The 24,988-nt window shown below is 43.3% G+C and overlaps 2 protein-coding genes across 2 annotated transcripts; both read right to left on the minus strand.

Moving 5' to 3' along the window:
* Window positions 1–266: 266 nt before the first annotated feature.
* Window positions 267–10,785, minus strand: LOC112236136 (melanoregulin). The gene is made up of 6 exons (XM_042307302.1): window positions 9,050–10,785; window positions 8,832–8,928; window positions 4,258–4,420; window positions 2,095–2,185; window positions 1,712–1,875; window positions 267–1,494 (listed from the first exon to the last, which is right to left on the minus strand). The coding sequence occupies exons 2-6, from the start codon at window positions 8,924–8,926 to the stop codon at window positions 1,270–1,272; spliced, it is 738 nt and encodes a 245-aa protein (XP_042163236.1). The 5' UTR covers window positions 8,927–8,928; window positions 9,050–10,785; the 3' UTR covers window positions 267–1,269.
* A 97-nt stretch (window positions 10,786–10,882) lies between these two features.
* LOC112236133 (stAR-related lipid transfer protein 3) lies at window positions 10,883–24,783 on the minus strand. The gene is made up of 14 exons (XM_024404710.2): window positions 24,638–24,783; window positions 19,422–19,666; window positions 17,256–17,333; window positions 16,992–17,069; window positions 16,822–16,875; window positions 16,138–16,255; window positions 15,770–15,871; window positions 15,467–15,615; window positions 14,941–15,003; window positions 13,763–13,858; window positions 13,524–13,603; window positions 13,221–13,325; window positions 12,953–13,046; window positions 10,883–12,844 (listed from the first exon to the last, which is right to left on the minus strand). Exons 2-14 carry the CDS (start codon window positions 19,638–19,640, stop codon window positions 12,740–12,742), a joined length of 1,341 nt encoding a protein of 446 aa, XP_024260478.1. The 5' UTR covers window positions 19,641–19,666; window positions 24,638–24,783; the 3' UTR covers window positions 10,883–12,739.
* Window positions 24,784–24,988: the final 205 nt, after the last annotated feature.

Consider the following 24,988-nt stretch of genomic DNA (forward strand, 5'->3'; position numbering starts at 1 on the left):
CAGAAACATTATAGACAGCTGACCATCAACCCATCAACATCCTCATCCACACACCCCCTGTGGACCCAAAGGGACGAGCACGCCCAGGACAGGCCAGATTGGGCCAGGTCAGAGGCTATCTCTGTGGGGCGTGGCTCACAGCAGGCATGGGTGAGCCACAGTGTTGGAGCTGTGACCACACCATGCCGACATGTGACAGGGAGTTTAGAGCTCCCCGTGGACACATTAACCCTGCCAAACACACACACATAACTTGGCCTGCAGTATCAGGTTGCCACTTTATTTTCCATATCAACTTTACAATAGAACACAAGACACATGCTGCATCCCCTTCAACTCACCAAAACATCCCAAACACTCTCACAATCTTGACATGTACTTAAAGTGACCATTAGATACCCACATACTGCAACCTCCACTGTTCACACAGACTCATTCAAAGTTGTCATTTTGTTACTAAACTCATCTCTGTAAACTTCATGAACAAAAAATACACTAGTACCTCTTGATAAGCATGGTCCGTTAAATAAATGGACAACTCCAAATGATTTAATTGGTTTAACACACATTTATTCCAAGGTAATCTTAACTACTGGTTTTAAAAGACTGTCTTGTGACTCGATAAAACAAGTGCTGATAATCATGAGACAAAGTGCTGATGTGGAACAGGACAGCTGTGCCCTACGGGTTTCAGTGCTGTGTTTAACTGTGTCCACTGTGTTCCCTGGCGGAGACCAATAATGAACAGACCCAGGGAGTTGGGTAACTAACACTGTCAGGGTGGATTTAAAAAAATGGCAGGGTGATAACCTCAAACTCTCCCTAATATACCTGAGACCCAGCTAAGTCTGCCTAAACAGAAAAACAGAATCATATTGGATCACGGTTCTGATGAGGTGAAAGGAAAGCTGTATATTTTTTGTTCAAACCTCGGGCTCTATTCAGTTTGTATGGCGGAAGTTCAGCGTTACAGCGTGATTGAAATGTGAAGGCAATGTTCCCGTGTTAGCAGAGACTGCATACACGGTAAACACGGCATATGTCTGTTCAGTCAGAAATTACCTCAACATTTCTATCGCACAATCTGTAACACTTCAGCAACACAGATTGAATAGAGCCCCTAGTGTTAGTGCAAATTGGGAGAGTATTTTCAACAGAGTATATTCAGAATCAGACATCCTAGTCCTTGTATACTGCCAACTCTGCAACATAAACAACGAACTATTGCCCCCTGTCTACTGTCTGAGGTCATTGCAGCTCCTGTTCCATCTAGAAGTTGTCCTCCTCTCTTCCGCTCCCATCTTCCTCATCCAGCCTCTTGTCCTCATCATCGCTCCCTTCTCTGTTCATGGTGCGGTTCACTCTGGCCAGTAGCAACGGCAGGTTGACTGCTAATGGGTTGTCCTCATCTTCATCATCAGTATCACGCTTGGGGTAGAAGCGTCTAGCCTTCGCCAAGAAGTCCTCAGCAGCATCCAGGTATATGAGACGATCCTATATGAGGGGGGGGAAGACGGAGAGAGGAGGGAAAGAGAGAGGGAGATGGAGAGGGTGAAAAACAGAGTGAAGGAAGGAAGAAAGAGTAAACAGAGGAAGAGGAGAGGTATAAGAGTCATCATCATCATCATCATCAAACAGGAAGTGATTTGGAGAAGGAAGTGAAAGACATAACCATAATACAAAATGTCCCTCTGGTAGTTTCTGTTCTCACCAGGATGAAGAGGTATCTCTCAGGTGGGGCCTCTCGGGTGTTAAAGATGGATGTCTCAGAGTGGAGCGTGTGCAGTAGTGTGCGTGACGCCGAGGCGTTCTTCATACGGTCATACGACGCACTGGCAGACACCGTCAGCAGAGACTCCGCCTCTGCCATGAATCCTGAGCCAATGAGAGTTCACGGTTGCTGAGATGAGATTTTATCAATTTTGTCTTCCTCTCCTTTTTCCCTTTCATTTGTTCTCTATCACCCTCATTTTACCCTTCCATTTGTTCTCTATCAACCTCATTTTACCCTTCCATTTGTTTTCTATCACCCTCATTTTACCCTTCCATTTGTTTTCTATCACCCTCATTTTATCCTTCCATTTGTTCTCTCACCTAAATTCTCCAGGATCATCTTCCACTTGTCTCTGACCTCCCGACGCAGATCTCTCATACCCTCAATGTCCACACTCAGACGCCGGTGCGCCTACAGAGAGAAAGGGTGCAGGGTTACATACAAACAATATTAACCTAGTACACAACTATCACCACAAACACAGGTCAATCAACTAGAGTAAGCCTACTGTGAGATAGCAGCACAATTCCCCCAACAAACAGAAGACAACAACGTTGTTGTTGTGTTTCAGACATAAGGAAGTGGATGGCTGCAAACTTTCTACTTTTAAACTCGGACAAAACAGAGATGCTTTTTCTAGGTCCCAAGAAACAAAGAGATCTTCTGTTGAATCTGACAATTAATCTTAATGGTTGTACAGTCGTCTCAAATAAAACTGTGAAGGACCTCGGCGTTACTCTGGACACTGATCTCTCTTTTGAAGAACATATCAAGACTGTTTTCCATCTACGTAACATTGCAAAAATCAGAAACTTTCTGTCCAAAAATGATGCAGAAAAATGTATCCATGCTTTTGTCACTTCTATGTTAGACCACTGCAATGCTCTACTTTCCGGCTACCCGGATAAAGCACTAAATAAACTTCAGTTAGTGCTAAATACGGCTGCTAGAATCCTGACTAGAACCAAAATATTTGATCATATTACTCCAGTGCTAGCCTCCTTACACTGGCTTCCTGTCAAGGCAAGGGCTGATTTCAAGGTTTTACTGCTAACCTACAAAGCATTACATAGGCTTGCTCCTACCTATCGCTCTGATTTGGTCCTGCTGTACATACCTACACGTACGCTATGGTCACAAGACGCAGGCTTCCTAATTGTCCCTAGAATTTCTAAGCAAACAGCTGGAGGCAGGGCTTTCTCCTATAGAGCTCCATTTTTATGAAATGGTCTGCCTACCCATGTGAGAGACGCAAACATAGTCTCAACCTTTAAGTCTTTGCTGAAGACTCATCTCTTCAGTGGGTCATATGATTGAGTGTAGTCTGGCCCAGGAGTGTGAAGGTGAACGGAAAGGCTCTGGAGCAACGAACCGCCCTTGCTGTCTCTGCCTGGCCGGTTCCCCTCTTTCCACTGGGATTCTCTGCCTCCAACCCTATTACAGGGGCTGAGTCACTGGCTTACTATGGCTCTTTCATACCGTCCCTGGGAGGGGTGCGTCACTTGAGTGGGTTGAGTCACTGATGTGATCTTCCTGTCTGGGTTGGCGCCACCCCTTGGATTGTGCCGTGGCGGACATCTTTGTGGGCTATACTCGGCCTTGTCTCAGGATGGTAAGTTGGTGGTTGAAGATATCCCTCTAGTGGTGTGGGGGCTGTGCTTTGGCAAAGTGGGTGGGGTTATATCCTTCCTGTTGGCTCTGTCCGGGGGTGTCCTCGGATGGGGCCACAGTGTCTCCTGACCCCTCCTGTCTCAGCCTCCAGTATTTATGCTGCAGTAGTTGGTGTCGGGGGGCTAGGGTCAGTTTGTTATATCTGGAGTACTTCTCCTGTCCTATTCGGTGTCCTGTGTGAATCTAAGTGTGCGTTCTCTAATTCTCTCCTTCTCTCTTTCTTTCGGAGGACCTGAGCCCTAGGACCATGCCTCAGGACTACCTGACATGATGACTCCTTGCTGTCCCCAGTTCATCTGACTGTGCTGCTGCTCCAGTTTCAACTGTTCTGCCTTATTATTATACGACCATGCTGGTCATTTATGAACATTTGAACATCTTGGCCATTTTCTGTTATAATCTCCACCCGGCACAGCCAGAAGAGGACTGGCCACCCCACATAGCCTGGTTCCTCTCTAGGTTTCTTCCTAGGTTTTGGCCTTTCTAGGGAGTTTTTCCTAGCCACTGTGCTTCTACACCTGCATTGCTTGCTGTTTGGGGTTTTAGGCTGGATTTCTGTACAGCACTTTGAGATATCAGCTGATGTACAAAGGGCTATATAAATAAATTGGATTTGATTTGACAGTCATGGTACCTAGTTGGATAATGTAGGCCTACATTATATCAGAGCGCATAAAATCCATTGAAATTACGTGGAGACAACGTTGATTCAACCATTGTGTGCCCAGTGGGTTCCTCTTAAAAACCCAAACTCTCTGTTGTCATACAGTAAGTGTCCCCTGTCCCCCTTCCCTGGGCCCCCCTTCTGGTACCAGCGAGCCCCTGCGTGTCTGGTTCCTGTTCTGGATGAGGTTGTACAGGATCCGGTCATCGTCTCTCTCGGAGTGGCTCGGGTCGCCTGGCTCACTCCATAGGTTCTGCTCCTGCTCCCTTCGCTTCTTCGCCTCACGGTCAAAGTACTCCAAAGTGTCAGGACTGAAACAAATAGACCAAAATAACAAAGACACTCACACACACAAACGAACACAGGCGCGCGTGGTCTATCAGGGGAACATTGGGATGACTGTGAAGCTGTTATCAATTCAATAGATATAGAGAGGATCATTGTTGGTTGGTTCCACACCTGTGTATTACACTACTGTGACTAAATCTGAGGGCTGTGGATGGAGAGCATGACATTCAGTTGAAGTCAGACGTTTACATACACTTAGGTTGGAGTCATTAAAACTGGTTTTTCAACCACTCCACAAATTTCTTGTTAACAAACTATAGTTTTGGCAAGTCGGTTAGGACATCTACTGTGTGCATGACACAAGTATTTTTTTCCAATAATTGTTTACAGACAGATTATTTCACTTATAAATCAGAAGTTTACATACACTAAGTTGACTGTGCCTTTTAAACAGCTTGGAAAATTCCAGAAAATTATGTCATGGCTTTAGAAACTTCTGATAGGCTAATTGACATCATTTGAGTTTTTTGGAGGTGGACCTGTGGATGTATTTCAAGGCCTACCTTCAAAAACTCAGTGCCTCATTGCAGGACATCATGGGAAAATCAAAAGATGTCAGCCAAAATCTCTGACAAAATTGGAGGTGTAGACCTCCACAAGTCTGGTTCATCCTTGGGAGCAATTTCTAAACGCCTGAAGGTACCACATTCACCTGTACAAACAATAGTATGCAACTATAAACACCATGGGACCATGCAACCGTGATACCGCTCAAGATGCAGACGCGTTCTGTCTCCTAGAGATGAATGTACTTTGGTGCGAAAAGTGCAAATCAATCCCAGAACAACAGCAACGGACCCTGTGAAGATGCTGGATGAAACGGGTACAAAACGAGTAAAATTAGTCCTATATCGACATAACCTGAAAGGCTGCTCAGCAAGGAAGAAGCCACTGCTCCAAAACAACCATAAAAAAATCCAGACTACAGTTTGCAACTGCACATGGGGACAAAGATGGTACTTTTTGGAGAAATGTCCCCTGGTCTGATGAAACAAAAATAGAACTGTTTGGCCATAATGACCATTGTTATGTTTGGAGGAAAAAGGGGGAGGCTTGCAAGCTGAAGAACACCATCCCAACCGTGAAGCACTGGGGTGGCAGCATCATGTTGTGGGGGTGCTTTGTTGCAGGAGGGTCTGGTGCACTTCACAAAATAGATGGCAATATGAGGGAGGAAAATTAAGTGGATATATTGAAGCAAAATCTCAAGACATCAAAATCTCAAGACATCAGTCAGGAAGTTAAAGCTTAGTCGCAAATGGGTCTTCCAAATGGACAATGTGGGACACAATCATGAAGTGGAACGACATTTATTGGATATTTCAAACTTTTTTAACTAATCAAAAACTGAAAAATTGGGCGTGCAAAATTATGCAAATTATGGTGGAAAATAAGTATTTGGTCACCTACAAACATGCAAGATTTCTGGCTCTCACAGACCTTTCTTTAACTTCTTGGATATATGGGGCGCTCTTTTAATTTATGGATAAAAAAACGTGCCCGTTTTAAGCGCAATATTTTGTCACGAAAAGATGCTCGACTATGCATATAATTGGCAGCTTTGGAAAGAAAACACTAAGGTTTCCAAAACTGCAAAGATATTATCTGTGAGTGCCACAGAACTCATGCTACAGGCGAAACCAAGATGAAACTTCAACCAGGAAATGGGCAGAATTTTTGAAGCTCTGTTTTCCATTGTCTCCTTATATGGCTGTGAATGCGCCGGGAATGAGCCTGCCCTTTCTATCGTTTCTCCAAGGTGTCTGCAGCATTGTGACGTATTTGTAGGCATATCATTGGAAGATTGGCCATAAGAGACTACATTTACCAGGGGTCCGCCCGGTGTCCTTTGTCTAAATTGGTGCATAATCTACAAGCTGCACGCAGTCATCCAGTGATTGAGAGGAGGCTTTCAACGAACGATATATCATGAAGAGATATGTGAAAAACACCTTGAGGATTTTGATTCTAAACAACGTTTACCATGTTTCAGTCGATATTATGGAGTTAATTTGGAAAAAAGTTTGGCGTTTTGAAGACTGAATTTTCGTTTTTTTTTTGGTAGCCAAACGTGACGCACCAAACGGAGCAATTTCTCCTAAACAAATAGTCTTTCAGGAAAAACTGAGCATTTGCTATCTAACTGAGAGTCTCCTCATTGAAAACATCTGAAGTTCTTCAAAGGTAATGATTTTATTTGAATGATTCTGTTTTTTGTGAAAATGTTGCCTGCTAATGCTAATGCTAAATGCTGCGCTAGCTGTTACACAAATGCTTGTTTTGCTATGGTTGAGAAGCATATTTTGAAAATCTGAGATGACAGTGTTGTTAACAAAAGGCTAAGCTTGAGAGCTAGCATATTAATTGCATTTCATTTGCGATTTTCATGAATAGTTAACATTGCGTTATGGTAATGAGCTTGAGGCTGTATTCACGATCCCGGATCCGGGATGGCTCGACGCAAGAAGTTAAGAGGCTCCTCTCTCCTCCACTCGTTACCTGTATTAATGGCACCTGTTTGAACTTGTTATCAGTATAAAAGACACCTGTCCACAACATCAAACAGTTACACTCCCAACTCCACTATGGCCAAGACCAAAGAGCTGTCAAAGGACGCCAGAAACAAAATTGTAGACATGCACCAGGCTGGGAAGACAGAATCTGCAATAGGTAAGCAGCTTGGTATGAAGAAATCAACTGTGGGAGCAATTATTAGGAAATGGAAGACATACAAGACCACTGATAATCTCCCTCGATCTGGGGCTCCACGCAAGATCTCACCCCGTGGGGTCAAAATGATCACAAGAACGGTGAGCAAAAATCCCAGAACCACATGGGGGGACCTAGTGAATGACCTGCAGAGAGCTGGGACCAAAGTAACAAAGCCTACCATCAGTGTAACACTATGCCGCCAGGGACTCAAATCCTGCAGTGCCAGACGTGTCCCCCTGCTTAAGCCAGTACATGTCCAGGCCCGTCTGAAGTTTGCTAGAGAGCATTTGGATGATCCAGAAGAAGATTGGGAGAATGTCATATGGTCAGATGAAACCAAAATATAACTTTTTGGTAAAAATTAAACTTGCCGTGTTTGGAGGACAAAGAATGCTGAGTTGCATCCAAAGAACACCATACCTACTGTGAAGCATGGGGGTGGAAACATCATGCTTTGGGGCTGTTTTTCTGCAAAGGGACCAGGACGACTGATCCGTGTAAAGGAAAGAATGAATGGGGCCATGTATAGTGAGATTTTGAGTGAAAACCTCCTTCCATCAGCAAGGGCATTGAAGATGAAACGTGGCTGGGTCTTTCAGCATGACAATGATCCCAAACACACCGCCCGGGCAACGAAGGAGTGGCTTCGTAAGAAGCATTTCAAGGTCCTGGAGTGGCCTAGCCCGTCTCCAGATCTCAACCCCATAGAAAATCTTTGGAGGGAGTTGAACGTCTGTGTTGCCCAGCAACAGCCCCAAAACATCACCGCTCTAGAGAAGATCTGCATGGAGGAATGGGCCAAAATACCAGCAACAGTGTGTGAAAACCTTGTGAAGACTTACAGAAAACATTTGACCTCTGTCATTGCCAACAAAGGGTATATAACAAAGTATTGAGATAAACTTTTGTTATTGACCAAATACTTATTTTCCACCATAATTTGCAAATAAATTCATTAAAAATCCTACAATTTGATTTTCTGGATTTTTTTTCTCATTTTGTCTGTCATAGTTGAAGTGTACCTATGATGAAAATTACAGGCCTCTCTCATCTTTTTAAGTGGGAAAACTTGCACAATTGGTGGCTGACTAAATACTTTTTTGCCCCACTGTACGTCTATATGTCAGTGTGTCGGGATGTCATGGTGATAAGTCTATATGTCATGGTGATAAGTGTGTATGTCAGTGGGTCAGGGTGTCATGGGTTGTCATGGTGATAAGTGTGTATTTCAGTGTGTCGGGTTGTCATGGTGATAAGTGTGTATTTCAGTGTGTCGGGTTGTCATGGTGATAAGTCTATATGTCAGTGTGTATGTCAGTGTGTTGGTGTGTCGTGGTGATAAGTCTATATGTCGGGGTGTCATGGTGATAAGTGTGTATGTCAGTGTCGGGTTGTCATGGTGATAAGTGTGTATGTCAGTGTGTCGGGGTGTCATGATGATAAGTCTATATGTCAGTGTGTATGTCAGTGTGTTGGGGTGTCATGTTGATAAGTCTATATGTCAGTGTGTCGGGTGTCATGGTGATAAGTGTGTATGTCAGTATGTTGGGGTGTCATGGGTTGTCATGGTGATAAGTGTGTATGTTAGCGTATCGGGTTGTCATGGGTTGTCATGGTGATAAGTGTGTATGTCAGTGTGTCGCGGTGTCACAGATTGCATACCTGATTAAAGGCTCCTTCTCCTCCTCACTTTCATCATCACTAAAGCAGCAGCAGCAACAGAACCGAGCACAGAACCTCTTGAAGGCAGCCCCCATCTCTGATAGAGAGAGAGAGGGAAATAGAGCGGTAGAAGATAGCGTGAGAGCAGTTAGAGGTCCAGATAAGGTCTGGTGTCCAGATATGGTTAAACTCTTCAAACAAGAGAGGGTATACAGTACCGTTTCTCAAGTCCTATCCAGCTACAGGACAGGTAAGAAGGAAAAAATGTCCTCTCCAACCGGTGAAGTTGGTCCAACGCACTATATCCACCTCTTTCTGTCTACCAGTTCCCTGCTGAGGATAGGTGACCCAGTGGTGTAGGATGAGGGTTCGGACCTGGAACCCTGGTCACGCCCTCCGAGTTTGATTCCAAAACAATATCCACAGGAGTAAAGAGAAAAAGTTTGTCAAGCACTCACAGAGCTGGTGAACACCCACGATTCTCACTCTGTTGATACCCTGCCTCCACGCTGACAAAAATGAGTTTCAAGAAAAAGATCCCGTTCAGACAGAAACCATTCTAAAAGAGAGTCAAGGTCATTTCCAACAACTAGTTTCCAGATACAAAAGTTACAGATCTATGGGTTCCAATCTCCATCCGACATCCACGCTGTATATACTGGTGTGGAATCCTCTTCTCATTCCAGGTCCCGATGACTGAGGTCCAGAAGAGGTAGCCAGCTAAGGTCTCCAAATCCTGGCCCAGAGACTTTCCTCCTGGATCAGAGAAGCTGGAAGAGAGGATGACCCAGGGAATGTCTCGCCACAAAGAGAGCACTGAGTAGTCACTCCCCTCTCACTCATCACCACAGATCCAGATGCACACACAAGACCCAACTCAGTCACAGCCCAGTCATGTGAGCTGAAAGATCCTCTGCCCCCCAGCAGCAATAGCAAGGCCCTAGCTACTGTACCCCCCACATACTTATCTCCTTCAGCCATCCATTTAAAACCACACACTCTACAGATGAAAAAAGGCTACATATTGCATTTAAACAAAACAAGCTTCTTCAAAGTAAAATATTTGTTGCTAGATGTCATCGCCCCTAGGCCAATAACATGGATGTATTCTACACGTAGTGGAAATGGTAAAATAGCAAATATATCAGAGAACAGTTTCATCAGTAAACAAGATAATCAGTGCTCCTATTATAAAAAGACTAGATTCTATCCACGCAGAATGGACCTATTTAAAAATAAAAATCCTAGACTAAAAGGTACACTTGGTTCACAAAATTCTCTACTACCCAAATTCTGTATCTTATATACCACACTCATCCAAAAGGCAAAAAAAGGACAACATAGTAGATTGTAGTGTAAATGTTAATGGAAAGCTCCCATGAGATGCCAACTTTAGTCAGTGTTATAATCATGATATAAACACAGCCTCAAGCACGAGCGCAGAGAGCCATGCAAATGGTAGACAGGGTGAGAAAGAGAAATGGAGCGTGACCATGTTCATTAGGGAATGCAATAGGAAACTTTTTAAAACAATAAGTGTTTCTTATTGGACAGCCTGGTCTCATAGACTAGGCGTAACATAGTAAACGTAAATCCGGGATACTCATATTAGTATGACGTGTTACGTTTGGTATGGTTACATAACACCCAAGGTTACTTAAGGCAAAAAACAAACAAAAAAAGTAGTGTGGTTGTCCCGGCCGTATAACGTGAACGTCTAGCAACCCTAAGGTTGCTGTGGACAAGTCCAGGTAGTCCATGTTCCAGTCCATTTTGTTCAGTTTGGCACCTAATGGACAAAACCCTGTGTGTTGCCTGTATCTACTCAGTTACCAAACACTCAGTGGTTTGTGTCACGTTCCCTGTGAAATATTCCTTATCAGAGGAGTCCCTCCTAATATCACAAGTGTACATTTTGTAAATCAGGCTTTTCTATGTAGGCCTACAGGATAACCTACTCAACCAGGCATCTTGGACAGTTTGTTACAGGGTTGAAGGGTTGGTTTACTGGAAAGGCTGAGAAATGGGAGTCAGGATGTTTCATCAACAACTATTTTCAACATTTTATTAGAGATTCAAGGCGGGCTAATCTTCTGTTAAAAAAAAATACAATTCAGTATCCTGGTAAAATATTTGAAGACGATCGTAAATTGACACATTTTTTGTAAACGATCAGTAGTTTGTATGATTTCAAAACATTAGAACAATCATAGAAATTAAAACATACCAAACTGAAAATAAAGCAACCTTTGCAACACATACCTTTAGCAAACAAGTGATATTCTAGTAATAGATAAGTCCTAACAGTTAAAGTGTGGTCACAGTGACACTATATGCCCATTTCTGTCACTGTGACAAAGGCACCAAACCAACCAACAGCTTTCTCAGCCCAATTATTAGTTAAGAGATTTACAGAACTGGTTTATGTGTGAAACTCCCACTCACACAGATGGCAAACTGTTCAAATTATCTTCAGACTTTTTTTCCTTCATCATGGAAATCAAAGACCATATTTTCACTTTCAGACAGCCCATACATTTAAAAAAAAACATTTTGTTTCTTTGTTCAACATGTTTTGTTTCTGTTCTGATACAATAATGATGTAGCTAAGCCTGTTAATAACTAGGGCCCTAAAATAGAGTGGAGCCCAAAACAGAACAAGTCCGACTTGTATTTTTACAGGACTGCAAGGCATTAGAGGGGAACATGAGTTCTCACAAGCATAATGTTCAATGACCTGACACACCAGACATTCAGTACTGCATCGCCATGCACACAGCAGGCTGATAGCTGAAGGTTGTGATATGCAAAGCAGCATGCTTTGCCATTGAGGAACTGTCATGTGTTTATTAGATACAGAGAATCAGAACTCTGATTATAGCCAATTTCAATATTGCATCCACCACAATGATAAATGTTTAACATAAAGAATCACATAATTCATTTACTGCCACTTCTCCATCTACAGTATGTCTGCCGTCAAGGCTTATCTCAGAAGGCTGCGATACACTTACCAATACAGTTACAATTTAGATCAACCATCATTAAGGGCAGTTGGATTCCCTCTAGCTAAAAAGGCCACTAAAGGCTTGGCACAGAAGAGTAGAGTATCTGAAACTCTTTATGAACCCATGAGCGACTGATAAGTCATCACAACCACACATCTTGAGCTCCATTAAGCAGGTCGTCTCCCATTGTTAGTAGAGCCGTGGTGGTCTCGCCCCCTAGTGGCTGGAGGACTACAGCACTCCTACAGTCAGCTTCAATGGATCACAGTGCAGTGAGGGTCAACGAGGACAAAAGGGACACCCTGTGGGTTCATTGTGTTCCAACAGTTACATTTTTGTTTATGATGTGGTCATGTGTAGCGGTTTCCCCGGTTACCAAAGAATGACAGTGAAGACAGTGGAAAAACAACAAGAAATAAGCATAACAGCCAGTCAATGGCTAACATAAATGTGCGGTAGAATAAGGCTCAGAGTTAGCGGTCTTCATCAAGTGTAGTCCTAGTCTGCCCTCCATTACACGTTCAATACTGTTAGACTTCTTGGTTGGAGGGAGATGCAGCCAGCACTGGCATCAGTGAGAGAAACAGCGGAAAAGTTACATAAAAACGTGTGTAACTATGTTTAAAAACAACATGGAGTCCATGGGAGAGGAGGAACATCTCTTGACAGTCCCAGACCTCCTCATGTCTAAAAGACAGGTGAAAGTACAGACACACCAGTCTCCCATTCTCTATGCTGTTGACCTTCCTCTAGTCTAAGTAAGTTTGATATCCACCATAATCTCAAGTGCACTTCCAACTGTAGGTGTTCCCATAAATCTGCAGTGAAACCACCAAACCTGCAGTGGCGCTGTGGGTTGCAAGCATCTAGCTTCCCGACAGGAAGTAAGTGAGAGGGCATCTAGCGAGTGGACCGTAGGTCACAGATGCGCTGGCGTAGATGGGCCATAAACTCAAACATGGTGGCAGCCAGACTCTGGTGGATAAGGTAGCGGGGCAGTCGACCCTGAGACAAAACAAGATCAGACATGTAAGTTATACTGCTTCTCCAGCCCACTGACTATACATCAAAGCAACATGCACACACAAACCATCCTCACCGGTCTGTTCTTACCTTGAGGTCTGTGTTGAGCACCCAGATAAAGGTACAGACCGAGGGGTTACTGCTGGACTTCAGGACCACAAACCCTCCTGGACCATTCTCACCTCTAGGGAAGAGAAGAGAGAGAGGGATGGATGGTAGGGAGGAGAATAGAGAGTTAGAGGAGAGGGAAGGTAGTACCACACGTTGGCTAATTAACTAGCATGAATGGTCTGGTTGACATGATCTGCTTTCAGTGTTGTTCCCAGTGAAATGAGGCTGTCTAGAGGCAAGGCCAGACCTGACATAGCGACTGTGCGGAGGCTTGGCGTCGTGGTCGGTTGCCATGCCAGCGGAGACGTAGCAGTCTCGTTTGCGTTCCACCCGCCTCACATTCACAAAGTCCCTGAGGGATACAAGGACATGAATTACTTTTACATTCAAAACATGGACAAAACGAGGGCTGGCACCCTATATAAAATGGCACCCTATAGAATGTACTACTTTTGACCAGAGTCCTAAGCGGGCCCTGGTCCAAATTAGTGCACTACATAGGGAACAGGATGACTCCATATTCAAGGTAGTCCATGTTGTGTTGCGTTACCTGGCAGACACTACCCCCCCTGCTGCCCCGGAAGAGATATCGTACGACACCAGGGTGTTGTCATCCACCCTCTGGAGGATCTAAAGGAACAAATGGAGAGCAATGTCAGCCTTTGGCATCGTATGGGCCACAACAACTGATCTGACTCAAAACAAAACAGTTTACACAGTAGGTTCACTGTACTAGGTTAAGCCTGTTTGTCTGATGAGAAAAAGAGGAGAGAGGATAGTGCAGGTTACCTGGCAACCAGAAACGGTTTTGTTCCACTGGGCCATCTTCTCTGGCTGTAAGATCACCTCCTGGTACACCAGCTCTGCAGGACACTGCATGAAGGCCTGGGACAGACAAAACACAAAACCTATCAAACAGTCTAGGAAGACCTTGAATATACGATATGCAGTGCCTTCAGAAAGTATTCAAACCCCATGACTTGTTCCACATTGTTACAGCCTTGTTCTAAAATTGATTAAATCGTTTTTTCCCCCTCATCAATCTACACACAATACCCCACAATGACAAAGCAATGTATTTATTTTTTACTGAAATATCATATTTACATAAGTATTCAGACCTTTTACTCAGTACTTTGTTGAAGCACCTTTAGCAGTGATTACAGCCTCGAGTCTTCTTGGGTATGTCGCTACAAGCTTGGAACATCTGTATTTGGGGAGTTTCTCCCATTCTTCTCTGGAGATCCTCTCAAGCTCTGTCAGGTTGGATGGGGAGCGTTGCTGCATAGACATTTTCTGGTCTCTCCAGAGAGGTTTGATCAGGTTCCAGTCTGAGCTCTGGCTGGGCCACTCAAGGACATTCAGAGACTTGTCCTGAAGCTACTCCTGTTTGTCCTGGCTGTGTGCTTAGGGCCGATGTCCTGTTGGAAGGTGAACCTTCGCCCCAGTCTGAGGTCCTTGACATAATTCTGTCTCGGAGCTCTATGGTAAATTCCTTTGACCTCATGGCTTGGTTTTTGCTCTGACATGCACTGTCAACTGTGGGACCTTATACAGACAGGCGTGTGCCTTTCCAAATCATTTCCAATCAATTGAATTGACCACAGGTGGACTCCAATCAAGTTGTAGAAACATCAAGGATGATCGATCAATGGAAACAGGATGCACCTGAGCTCAGTTTCAAGTCTCATATTTCTCTCTTTTTTTCCCTTATACATTTGCAAAAATGTCTAACAACCTGTTTTCACTTTGTCATTATAGGGTATTGTGTGTAGATTGCTGAGGAAAAATATGTATTTATTCTAAAATGGATTAAGGCTGTAACGTAACAAAATGTGGAAAAAGTCAAGGGGTCAGAATACTTTCCAAAAGGCATATAGCCCAATATACTAAATACTTACACCAGACAAGCCACACATTATGAAAGAAAAATACATACACAAAAATAAACAGTGATGACAGTGTACCTTGAGAATGAAGGTCTTTCCATGGAAGGGGATCTCCAGTGTGTACACAGAATCCCCCACGTCCTGACAAAAGGAGAAACAACGACATATTAGCAACATCCAGTAAATCTGTCACTATCAAACCATCTTGTGTGTCCAACCCAGAAACTAACAGCGTACAACAACAGGTAGCTAACTAGAAGCAACTGGAACACAGGTGTCACTCATTCCATGGAGGGCCAAGTGTCTGCAGGTTTTTTGCTCCTCCCTTGTACTTGATTGACCAATGATGGTCACTGATTAGTTAGGAACTCCCCTCACCCGGTTGTCTAGGTCTTAACCGGATACAAATTGAAAGGGAAAAAACAAACCTGCAGACACTCGGCCCTTCAGTGCAGCAGGTAGCCTAGTGGCATTGGGCCAGTAACCGAAAGGTTGCTGGATCGAACCGCCCCTGAACAAGACAGTTAACCCACCGTTCCTAGGCCGTCATTGTAAACAAGAATTTGTTCTTAACTAACTTGTCCCCTGAACTTGAGCCCCTCACATTGTTCTTCTCAAACTTCCAGTTCTCCTCCTGGGCCAGGATCTGTTCCACCAAGGCCATGGCCTCTTTACCCTGCCTCACCAGCGCCTTCTCCTGGGGGGAGACTGCCCTGCGACCCAGCCCCTCCTCATCCAGGTCCTCCTCAGACCCTGGCCATCATAATACAACAACACACACAGACAGGTAGAATGGATATTACAGTTAGGTAAGAGACAGCGTAAAGGTGAAACAAAGAGAAAGAGAGATAAGACAAGGAAGATTGAGAAAGACATTGAGAATTACAAGGAAGATGTCGTGTGGTACCTGCGAGGGATTCAGGTGGAGAGTAGAACTGTCCTTCAGACACAGCGCGAGGGTAGATCATGGGAGCTCGCTCCGACGCTGCGTTCACTGCTGCTAGGTAGGCTGAGGGAGACAGACCATAAAGGGAGAAGTAAAAGACCACACATCTTCCTCTTCTCTTTGTTCATTCCATTATTGCAAATGTAACCATCTCATCATTCCATCCTACTTGTCTGTCCAATACAACCCACTTCCCGCTTCTGAGGGGATTTCCTGAGGGCCCAGACCTTATTTAGCATATTCATGTGCTATCTGGCAAAATGACAGAACAAACATGGTCAATGGAATGTCCTGGACCATTCAAATGTATCCATGTCTCTGTGACTCACCTCTCTCATCACCAGCCTCTATGGAGAGCACCTTGAAGTCCAGGAACCACGTCTCCAGCCACGCCACCACAAAGGATGTGATGGGCAACACGTAGCCAAAGGCATTCTGGGATAGCAGCTGTGTGAGGAATGACATGTCAGTCTGAGACAAGTGGTGTATATATAGGCTACATCCCAAATGGCACCCTATTCCCTATTTAGTACACTACATTTGACCAGGGCCCATAAAGGGTCTGGTCAAAAGTAGTGCACTATGGAGGAAAGGGTGGCATTTGGTACTCTAACATACACATGTGTAGAAAGCCATATTGCATTTGAATAAGCACTACTGCTTCTGCCATTTTCGAGACGTGACACTGAGCAGGTATCTTGACAAAAGCAACACTTTGTCTCGTTCCCCTTCATTATGAATAAATAGCAAAGAGATGGTAGGGGGTGTGGCTTCAGGCTGTCGACACGTCGCGTCAACACAGAGGGCAGAAGGCTTAACTCTGATCATAATAGATTTGAATGTATAATCCCCACCATGCTGACTACACAGTAAAGGTCAACTGCGGACAAACTGACAATATACTCATGTTCTTATTGAATAGAGAAGTGAAAATGTGAAGTGGCTCAGAACAGAGACAAGTGTGGAGCTCAGTCCAAACGGTTTCTGGTAAGAGGAGAGGGGGAGGCACTCACATTGGAGAGAATGACTTTGACTACAAGGAAGGAGCTGGTCACTAGAGTGGTGATCTAAAAGAATGAAACACTGTTAAAAACAACAGCTGGTATTGGTTGAGAGCAGTCAGCACATCAAATATGACCATCAGTCCATCTAGGTACCAGTCTGTCTCAAGGAGCGCTCTTACCGCAATGACCCACCAGTGCCTCAGACGCAGAGCAGCATAGCCCAACTGGAGACACAGGAAACGAAACAAGGCAAGGAGCTGTGGTGGAGAAAAAAAGACAACTTGGAAGTTTTACTCTTTTGTGATCATGTGATCATGAGAGCTGGCCATGTTGACTTAGCTTTTAGTAAAGGCAAGGGTCGGCATGCGAGTAACCTTGACAGTACGTTCAGTCAAACGTATGACTTTCGGACCGATTATTATAACTTGATCGTTTACACTCACAAAGATGTCAAAGAAGGAGGACTGGAAGCTGTACTTGACAACCTCCAGCTCAAGGCTCTGCCAAATGGAGTTCTGGATCTGCAGCAGGACAAAGCAAGAGTAGAACCATTTGTAAAACATGCAGCCAGAGGCAAGCTCTTCCTATAACATACATAAATCATCATTAGGGAACGCTGTCATAATGAGACAACATAACTGACACACACTGAGAGAAAATAACCGAAAGTAAACTGTTAACAGCTCTGCTGGGAATCTAACAATCTTGTTCACATTTTTAAAGGAAGTGGTAAAGTGATAAGAGTAATACACTGGATGTACAAAACATTAAGAACACCTGCTCTTTCCATGACCGACTGACCAGATGAATGCTACGATCCCTTATTGAGGTCACTTCAGATCAGTGTAGATGAATGGGAGGAGGCAGGTTAAAGAAGGATTTTTAAGCATTGAGACATGGATTGTGTATGTATGCCATTCAGATGGTGAATTGGCAAGACAAAATATTTAAGTGCCTTTGAACTAGGGCTGGGTGATATGGACAAAATATCATATGGTATTTTTCACTTTTTTTTTTACAGTATTTTATGTTTTTGATTAACTAAGGTTCTAAATTTGCTTTATGGGTAGTACGTGACCCTAGGGTGGCAACACAAATATTCTAAATGATTTCAAATGAGTCTTTCTCCATTCTGAATGTTTTATATTTTTGAATTCAACTTCAACCTAAAATAATTTCCTGCACTCATTTGAGAATTTCCACACTGCCACGATATGGGCAAAAATACTAGGCTGTATTTTTTTTAACCAAATGTTGCAATAGCGATTTAGATCAAAACACGGGTGAACTTTTGGAATCATGGAAATTGATTGTTTATTATAATTCTGTAGTTAGAATATAAATAATAGTGGGCACTTTGAATAGTGTTGTTTGACATGACAACGAATGAAAATGCAATGGATGAGTTATTGTGACAGTGTAGGAACCAAAGTGATATTCAGTGTTTCCTAGGGGACCCTAGTCTTTAGCTACATTACATATTTTTTCATATAGCCAACATATTCATGCTTCGCCTATTTCTCTTTGATTTAGAAGATACTGTTGCACAAACAACATGCTGATTTGGGCCTCCACTAGTACTGCTATCAGGCTGTATTAGCTAGCTACGTTTGCTCCGACTCAGTACTTTTATTAGCTAGTTAGCCAGCTAACAAGTTATTAGCATTAGTGGCTAACACGATTTAGCTTAACTTGCTAAGAAAATACAAACTAATTGTTTGCAGATGTAAGAAACCCAAACTGATGTTGTAATTATAGAACGCTTGTGGATTTATATTAAGATCAAAGTGGAAACAACATTGTTGCATGTGCTGCATTGACCATGCAGACTGAACGAAAAAAAAGTGTCTCGTTGTCAAGCAACAAGAAATGCGCTCCTTGAGTGGCAGGGGGTGGGACTAGGGCTGTGTTGAAAGCGGCATGGAGAGAGAGAGAGAGAGAGAGAGAGAGAGAGAGAGAGAGAGAGAGAGCGGAGAAGGGTGACTCAAGTAGAAGAGTAAACTATAAAAATGGACGTTACACACGGCGTATCACATTTAACAAACCAAACATTCAAATAGCTTTATAAAAGGTAAAGTAAAAACCCAAACGTCCGTGCATAAATACTGGTATATAGTAAAATACGGTATACTGCCCAGCCCTACTTTGAACAGGCGTACCAGTTTGTGTCAAGAACTACAACACTGCTGGGATTTTCACAATCAACAGTTGAACGCTTTGGACACTTTGTAGAGGAATGGGATCTTAATGTGTGGTATACTCAGTGGTACACACACACAATATACACAATTGGCATAATGTAGAACAGTGAACATAAGTATGGAGGGCGACACTGAGAAAAATAGTCAAAAACAAGGGGCAGAGACCAACAGGTGAGACACATAAGAGAAAGCAACAATACGTGCCCCCGAGCGGTCTAAGATACTGCATCTCAGTGGTAGAGGCGACTACAAACCCTGGTTCCATTCCAGGCTGTTTCACAGCGGTCTAAGAGGGGGTAGGCTGTCATTGTAAATAAGAATGAGTTCTTAACTGATTTGCCTAGATAAATAAAGGTTATATAAAATCAATTGAGAGAGTAGAAATAGATTGACAATGAGTGAACTCACATTGAGCTCGATGATCCACAGCAGTGAGATGAAGAGGAGGTCAAAGGTGACAAAGAGGCAAAATGTGCGACGGACGTCCGAGATGACCTTCTTCTCCCCAGGGGGCACCATCAGGTAGTGGGGGGAGGGGAGGGATACAGTGGTGGAGTAGGACGCATTCAGAGAGGCGATGGCAGGAAGGCTCCCCCCAAACTGCCCATAGTCCACTCCGCCCGGCATTCCTACTGAGAGAGGGGCCAATCCACCTGCGACAGAGAGCGAGGGAGTAATGGTGAGGTGTGGCCAGTAAAAGTGCAAGGATAAGGGGGAACTCATGTTGGGCTGGTCTGCCAGAAGCGGTGGAGTTTGCTATAATTTAAAAGCTTTAGAGTTGAACTATTTGACTATTTCTTGAAAAAAAATGTTAAATAAAATGTTATTTTTTAAACCTTTAACATAAATGCAGATTTTTTTCATATTCTCATACACTACATGGTCAAGAGTATGTGGACAACTGTTCGTCGAACATCTCATTCCAAAATTATGGGCATTAATATAGAGTTGGTCCCCCCCTTTGCTGCTATAACAGAATATCTGGGAAAGCTTTCCACCAGATGTTGAATCATTGCTGATGGGACTTGCTTCCATTAAGCCACAAGAGCGTTAGAGAGGCTTAATCATTTGACCTGGCTCACAGTCAGCATTCCAATCATCACAAAGGTGTTCGATAGGGTTGAGGTCAGGGCTCTGTGCAGGCCAGTCAAGTTCTTCCACACCGATCTCGACAAACCATTTCTGTATGGACCTCGCTTTGTGTGCGGGGGGCATAACAGGAAAGGGCCTTCCTCAGACTGTTGCAAGCACAGAATCGTCTACAATATCATTGTATGCAGTAGCGTTAAGATTTACCTTCACTGGAACTAAGGGCCCTAGCCCGAACACTGCAAAACAGCCTCAGACCATTATTCCTCATCCACCAAACTTTACAGTTGGCACTATGCATTGGGGCAGGTAGTGTTTTCCTGGCATCCGCCAAACCCAGATTCGTCCGTCAGACAGTGAAGCGCGATTCATCACTCAAGAGAACGCGTTTCCACTTCTCCAGAGTCCAATGGCGAGCATTACACCACTCCAGCTGACGCTTGGCATTGTGCATGGTGATCTTAGGCTTGTGTGTTGCAACCAAGGACAGACGATTTTACGCGCTTCAGCACTCGGCGGTCACGTTCTGTGAGCTTGTGTGGCCTACCACTTTGCGGCTGAGCCGTTGTTGCTCCTAGACGTTTACACTTCACAATAACAGCACTTATAGTTGACTGGGGCAGCTCTAGCGGGGCAGAAATTTTACAAACTGACTTGTTGGAAAGGTGGCATCCTATGACGGTGTCATGTTGAAAGTCACCGAGCTCTTCAATAAGGCCATTCTATTGTCAATGTTTTTCTATTGAGATTGTGTGGCTTTGTGCTCAATTTTATACACCTGTCAGCAACGGGTATGGCTGAAATAGCTGAATCCACTCATTTTAAAGGGTGTCCGGTGGACTCCAAGTTGTAGAAACATCTGAAGGATGATCAATGTAAACATGATGCACATGAGCTCAATTTCAAGTCTCATAGCAAAGGGTTTGAATACTTATGTAAATAAGGTATTTCTGTTTTAATACATTTGCAAAATTTTCTAAAAATCTTTTTGCTTTGTAATTGTGGGGTATTGTGTGTAGACTGATGAGGGGAAAAAATGTATTTAATCAATTTTAGAGCAAGGCTGTAATGTAACAAAATGTGGAAATAGTCAAGGGGTCTGAATACTTTGAATACTTTCCGAATGCACAGTACTGTATTCTAGTCAAGGCCATCCTATTCAACTATTGCTGTACATATACTATTGTATCCTATGTATTCTTCAGATATACTACATTTTCTATCCATATACATCACACACATGCACAATATTTTACTCCGGACTCAGACATGGCTTGATCTAATGTCTATATTTCTTAATTCCATTCTTTTACTTTTAGATTTGCTTGTTGTGTGTATTGTTAGATATTACAGCACTGTTGGAGCTAGGAACTCAGAGCATGCGCAGACCAGCTGGCTGGCTGGTATTTACGGACATATTCAATCAATCATTATCACAGTCTGCTGTTCCCACATGCTTCAAGAGGGCCACCATTGTCCCTGTTCCCAAGAAAGCTAAGGTAACTGAGCTAAACGAATACCGCCCCGTAGCGCTCACTTCCGTCATCATGAAGTGCTTTGAGAGACAAGTCAAGGACCATATCGCCTCCACCCTACCTGACACCCTAGACCCACTCCAATTTGCTTACCGCCCAAATAGGTCCACAGACGATGCAATCGCAACCACACTGCCCTAACCCATCTGGACAAGAGGAATACCTATGTGAGAATGCTGTTCATCGACTACAGCTCAGCATTTAACACCATAGTACCCTCCAAAACTATAACCAAGCTCGAGACCCTGGGTCTCGATCCCGCCCTGTGCAACTGGGTACTGGACTTCCTGACGGGCCGCCCCAAGGTGGTGAGGGTAGGTAACAACATCTCCACCCCGCTGATCCTCAACACTGGGGCCCCACAAGGGTGCGTTCTGAGCCCTCTCCTGTACTCCCTGTTCACCCATGACTGCGTGGCCATGCACGCCTCCAACTCAATCATCAAGTTTGTGGACGACACTACAGTGGTAGGCTTGATTACCAACAACGACGAGACGGCCTACAGGGAGGTGAGGGCCCTCGGAGTGTGGTGTCAGGAAAATAACCTCACACTCAACGTCAACAAAACAAAGGAGATGATTGTGGACTTCAGGAAACAGCAGAGGGAGCACTCCCCTATCCACATCGATGGTCAGTAGTGGAGAGGGTAGTAAGTTAAGTTACTCGGTGTACACATCACAGACAAACTGAATTGGTCCACCCACAGACAGCGTCGTGAAGAAGGCGCAGTAGCGCCTCTTCAACCTCACGAGGCTGAAGAAATTTGGCTTGTCACCAAAAGCACTCACAAACTTCTACAGATGCACAATCGAGAGCATCCTGTCGGGTTGTATTACCGCCTGGTACCGCAACTGCTCCGCCCACAATCGTAAGGCTCTCCAGAGGGTAGTGAGGTCTGCACAACGCATCATCACTACCTGCCCTCCAGGACACCTACAGCACCCTGATGTCACAGGAAGGCCATAAAGATCATCAAGGACAACAACCACCCGACCCACTGCCTGTTCACCCCGCTATCATCCAGAAGATGAGGTCAGTACAGGGGCATCAAAGCAGGGACCCAGAGACTGAAAAACAGCTTCTATCTCAAGGCCATCAGATTAAACAGCCCCCACTAACATTGAGTGGCTGCTGCCAACACACTGACTCAACTCCAGCCACTTTAATAATGGAAATTGATGTAAAAATATATCACTAGTAACTTTAAACAATGCTAATTAATATAATGTTTACATACCCTGCATTACTCATCTCATATGAATATACTGTACTTTATATCATCTACTGCATCTTTATGTAATACATGTATCACTAGCCACTTTAAACTATGCCACTTTGTTTACATACCCTACATTACTCATCTCATATGAATATACTGTACTCTATACCATCTACTCCATCTTGCCTATGCCGTTCTGTACCATCACTCATTCATATATCTTTATTTACATATTCTTTATCCCTTTACACTCGCATTAACATCTGCTAACCATGTGTATGTGACAAATAAATTTGATTTGTTTATTTCACCTGTATTTAACCAGGTAGGCCAGTTGAGAACAAGTTCTCATTTACTACTGCGACCTGGCCAAGATAAAGCAAAGCAGTGCGACAAAAACAACAACACAGAGTTACACATAAACAAAACATATAGTCAATAACACAATAGAAAAATCTATGTACCGTGCGTGCAAATGTAGAAGATTAGGGAGGTAAGGCAATAAATAGGCCATAGAGGCAAAATAATTACAATTTGCAAGTAGAGATACTGGGATGCAAAAGAGCAAGAAGATAAATAATAATATGGGGATGAGGTATTTCATCCCCTATACACAATTATGTGTATAGGCGACCAATAACATTTGATCATCATCAATAATGACGTCCTATTCTAGACAATAGATCATTCAAAATGATTGCCTGATTATCTTCAGAATTTCCCAATACCCTGTTTTTAAGCTTTTAAATTATATCAATCTCAACTGTTTATCTTTTCCAGTGATGAAGATATGGATGTCTAATGGTATGGTGGGGTATGCAAAAATGGGTCAACTTTGAGCACCTTTGGATGTTGGATGTTTTGGCATTCAGGTCCAAAAAGGCATGTCCTGACCACTTCTACCATGGGCAAATATGTATAGGTTTTGTTCAAATCAAAAGGGGTCCTGTCAAAAAGTGATTGAATTAAAATGTAAATACCTCACAAGGAAAACTTAACACAACAGTGTTTTCAGTAAAAAGGCATACATGCACGGAAAGGGCAAAGATGATAGATGTCAATCAACAAAGACTTGATATTCACTGTGATGGCCGGCCCACCCTCTAATAAAGTAAACACAAGTTACTTTGAACTGTTAGAGATAACAATAAATGCTGTTGATTTATCTGATTCTGAGAAGGCCTATTTAGAGTATTGATTAGCTTAGAATGCATCAATTAGTATTGGGGTTGAAGACTGAACACATTAGGCTAAATTTACCCTCCTACAGACAAACAACTTAACCCTGAGATCTGGCCTGTGTACCGCAAGCCACATTACATAAGTGACCAACTTGACCAACCAGTCGACACAAATCACTGCATTAGAAATGGTACGAAAACGGTGCAATAACTAGGTAACTTACATAGCTAACTAGCAACAGTAGATAGCTAACCAGCTAGCTAGCTGACAGCTAAACTGAAACTGGCAAGCTACAACTGGTTTAGCAATACATGCAGGTTCCGTTTACGTACACACATGTACAATTAGTATATAATACTGGGGGTGATATTTAATTGATTTAGGCTTGCATTACAAGTGGAGAAAACAACAGTGCTAGCGCTGGCTTTAGCATTACCATTAGCGAGCTAACAACATAGCCACAGTATACACCCCATTCTCATGAATATATTGCAATTAAACATAAATAAATAGGACACAAATGTCACATCTGAACAATGACCACGCGAAATTGGTTTGAATTGTATAAGGAAAACTGTAGTCCTGAGCCTTTAACTCACCTTTTTAGTACTTCATCATCGACGAAACGTATCTTCCGGGAATACCTTTTACATGAAAGGGGTCACTATTTCACTTCCGGTTTAGATTTGTGGTAATCTGGTTTTAATGTCTATGGTGGTACGATGTTAGCTATTTGTTTTTAATCTGACAACAGTAGCATTAGGCTACTTAATATACAAATGCAATATTAAAGGACCTATCATTATATTTGTCTGTTGTTGCAATAACTTATCAGTCCAAATAAATTAATTAGCATATTTTCTAGGAAGCCTATTTTTTATTTTGTCAGCTGACTTTTCAGTTTTGTTTTCCATGCGGGTGTTTTCTGACATACTCCACTTGACGGACAT

Source organism: Oncorhynchus tshawytscha, linkage group LG27 (genome assembly GCF_018296145.1).
Source record: "Oncorhynchus tshawytscha isolate Ot180627B linkage group LG27, Otsh_v2.0, whole genome shotgun sequence".
Lineage (NCBI taxonomy): Eukaryota > Metazoa > Chordata > Actinopteri > Salmoniformes > Salmonidae > Oncorhynchus > Oncorhynchus tshawytscha.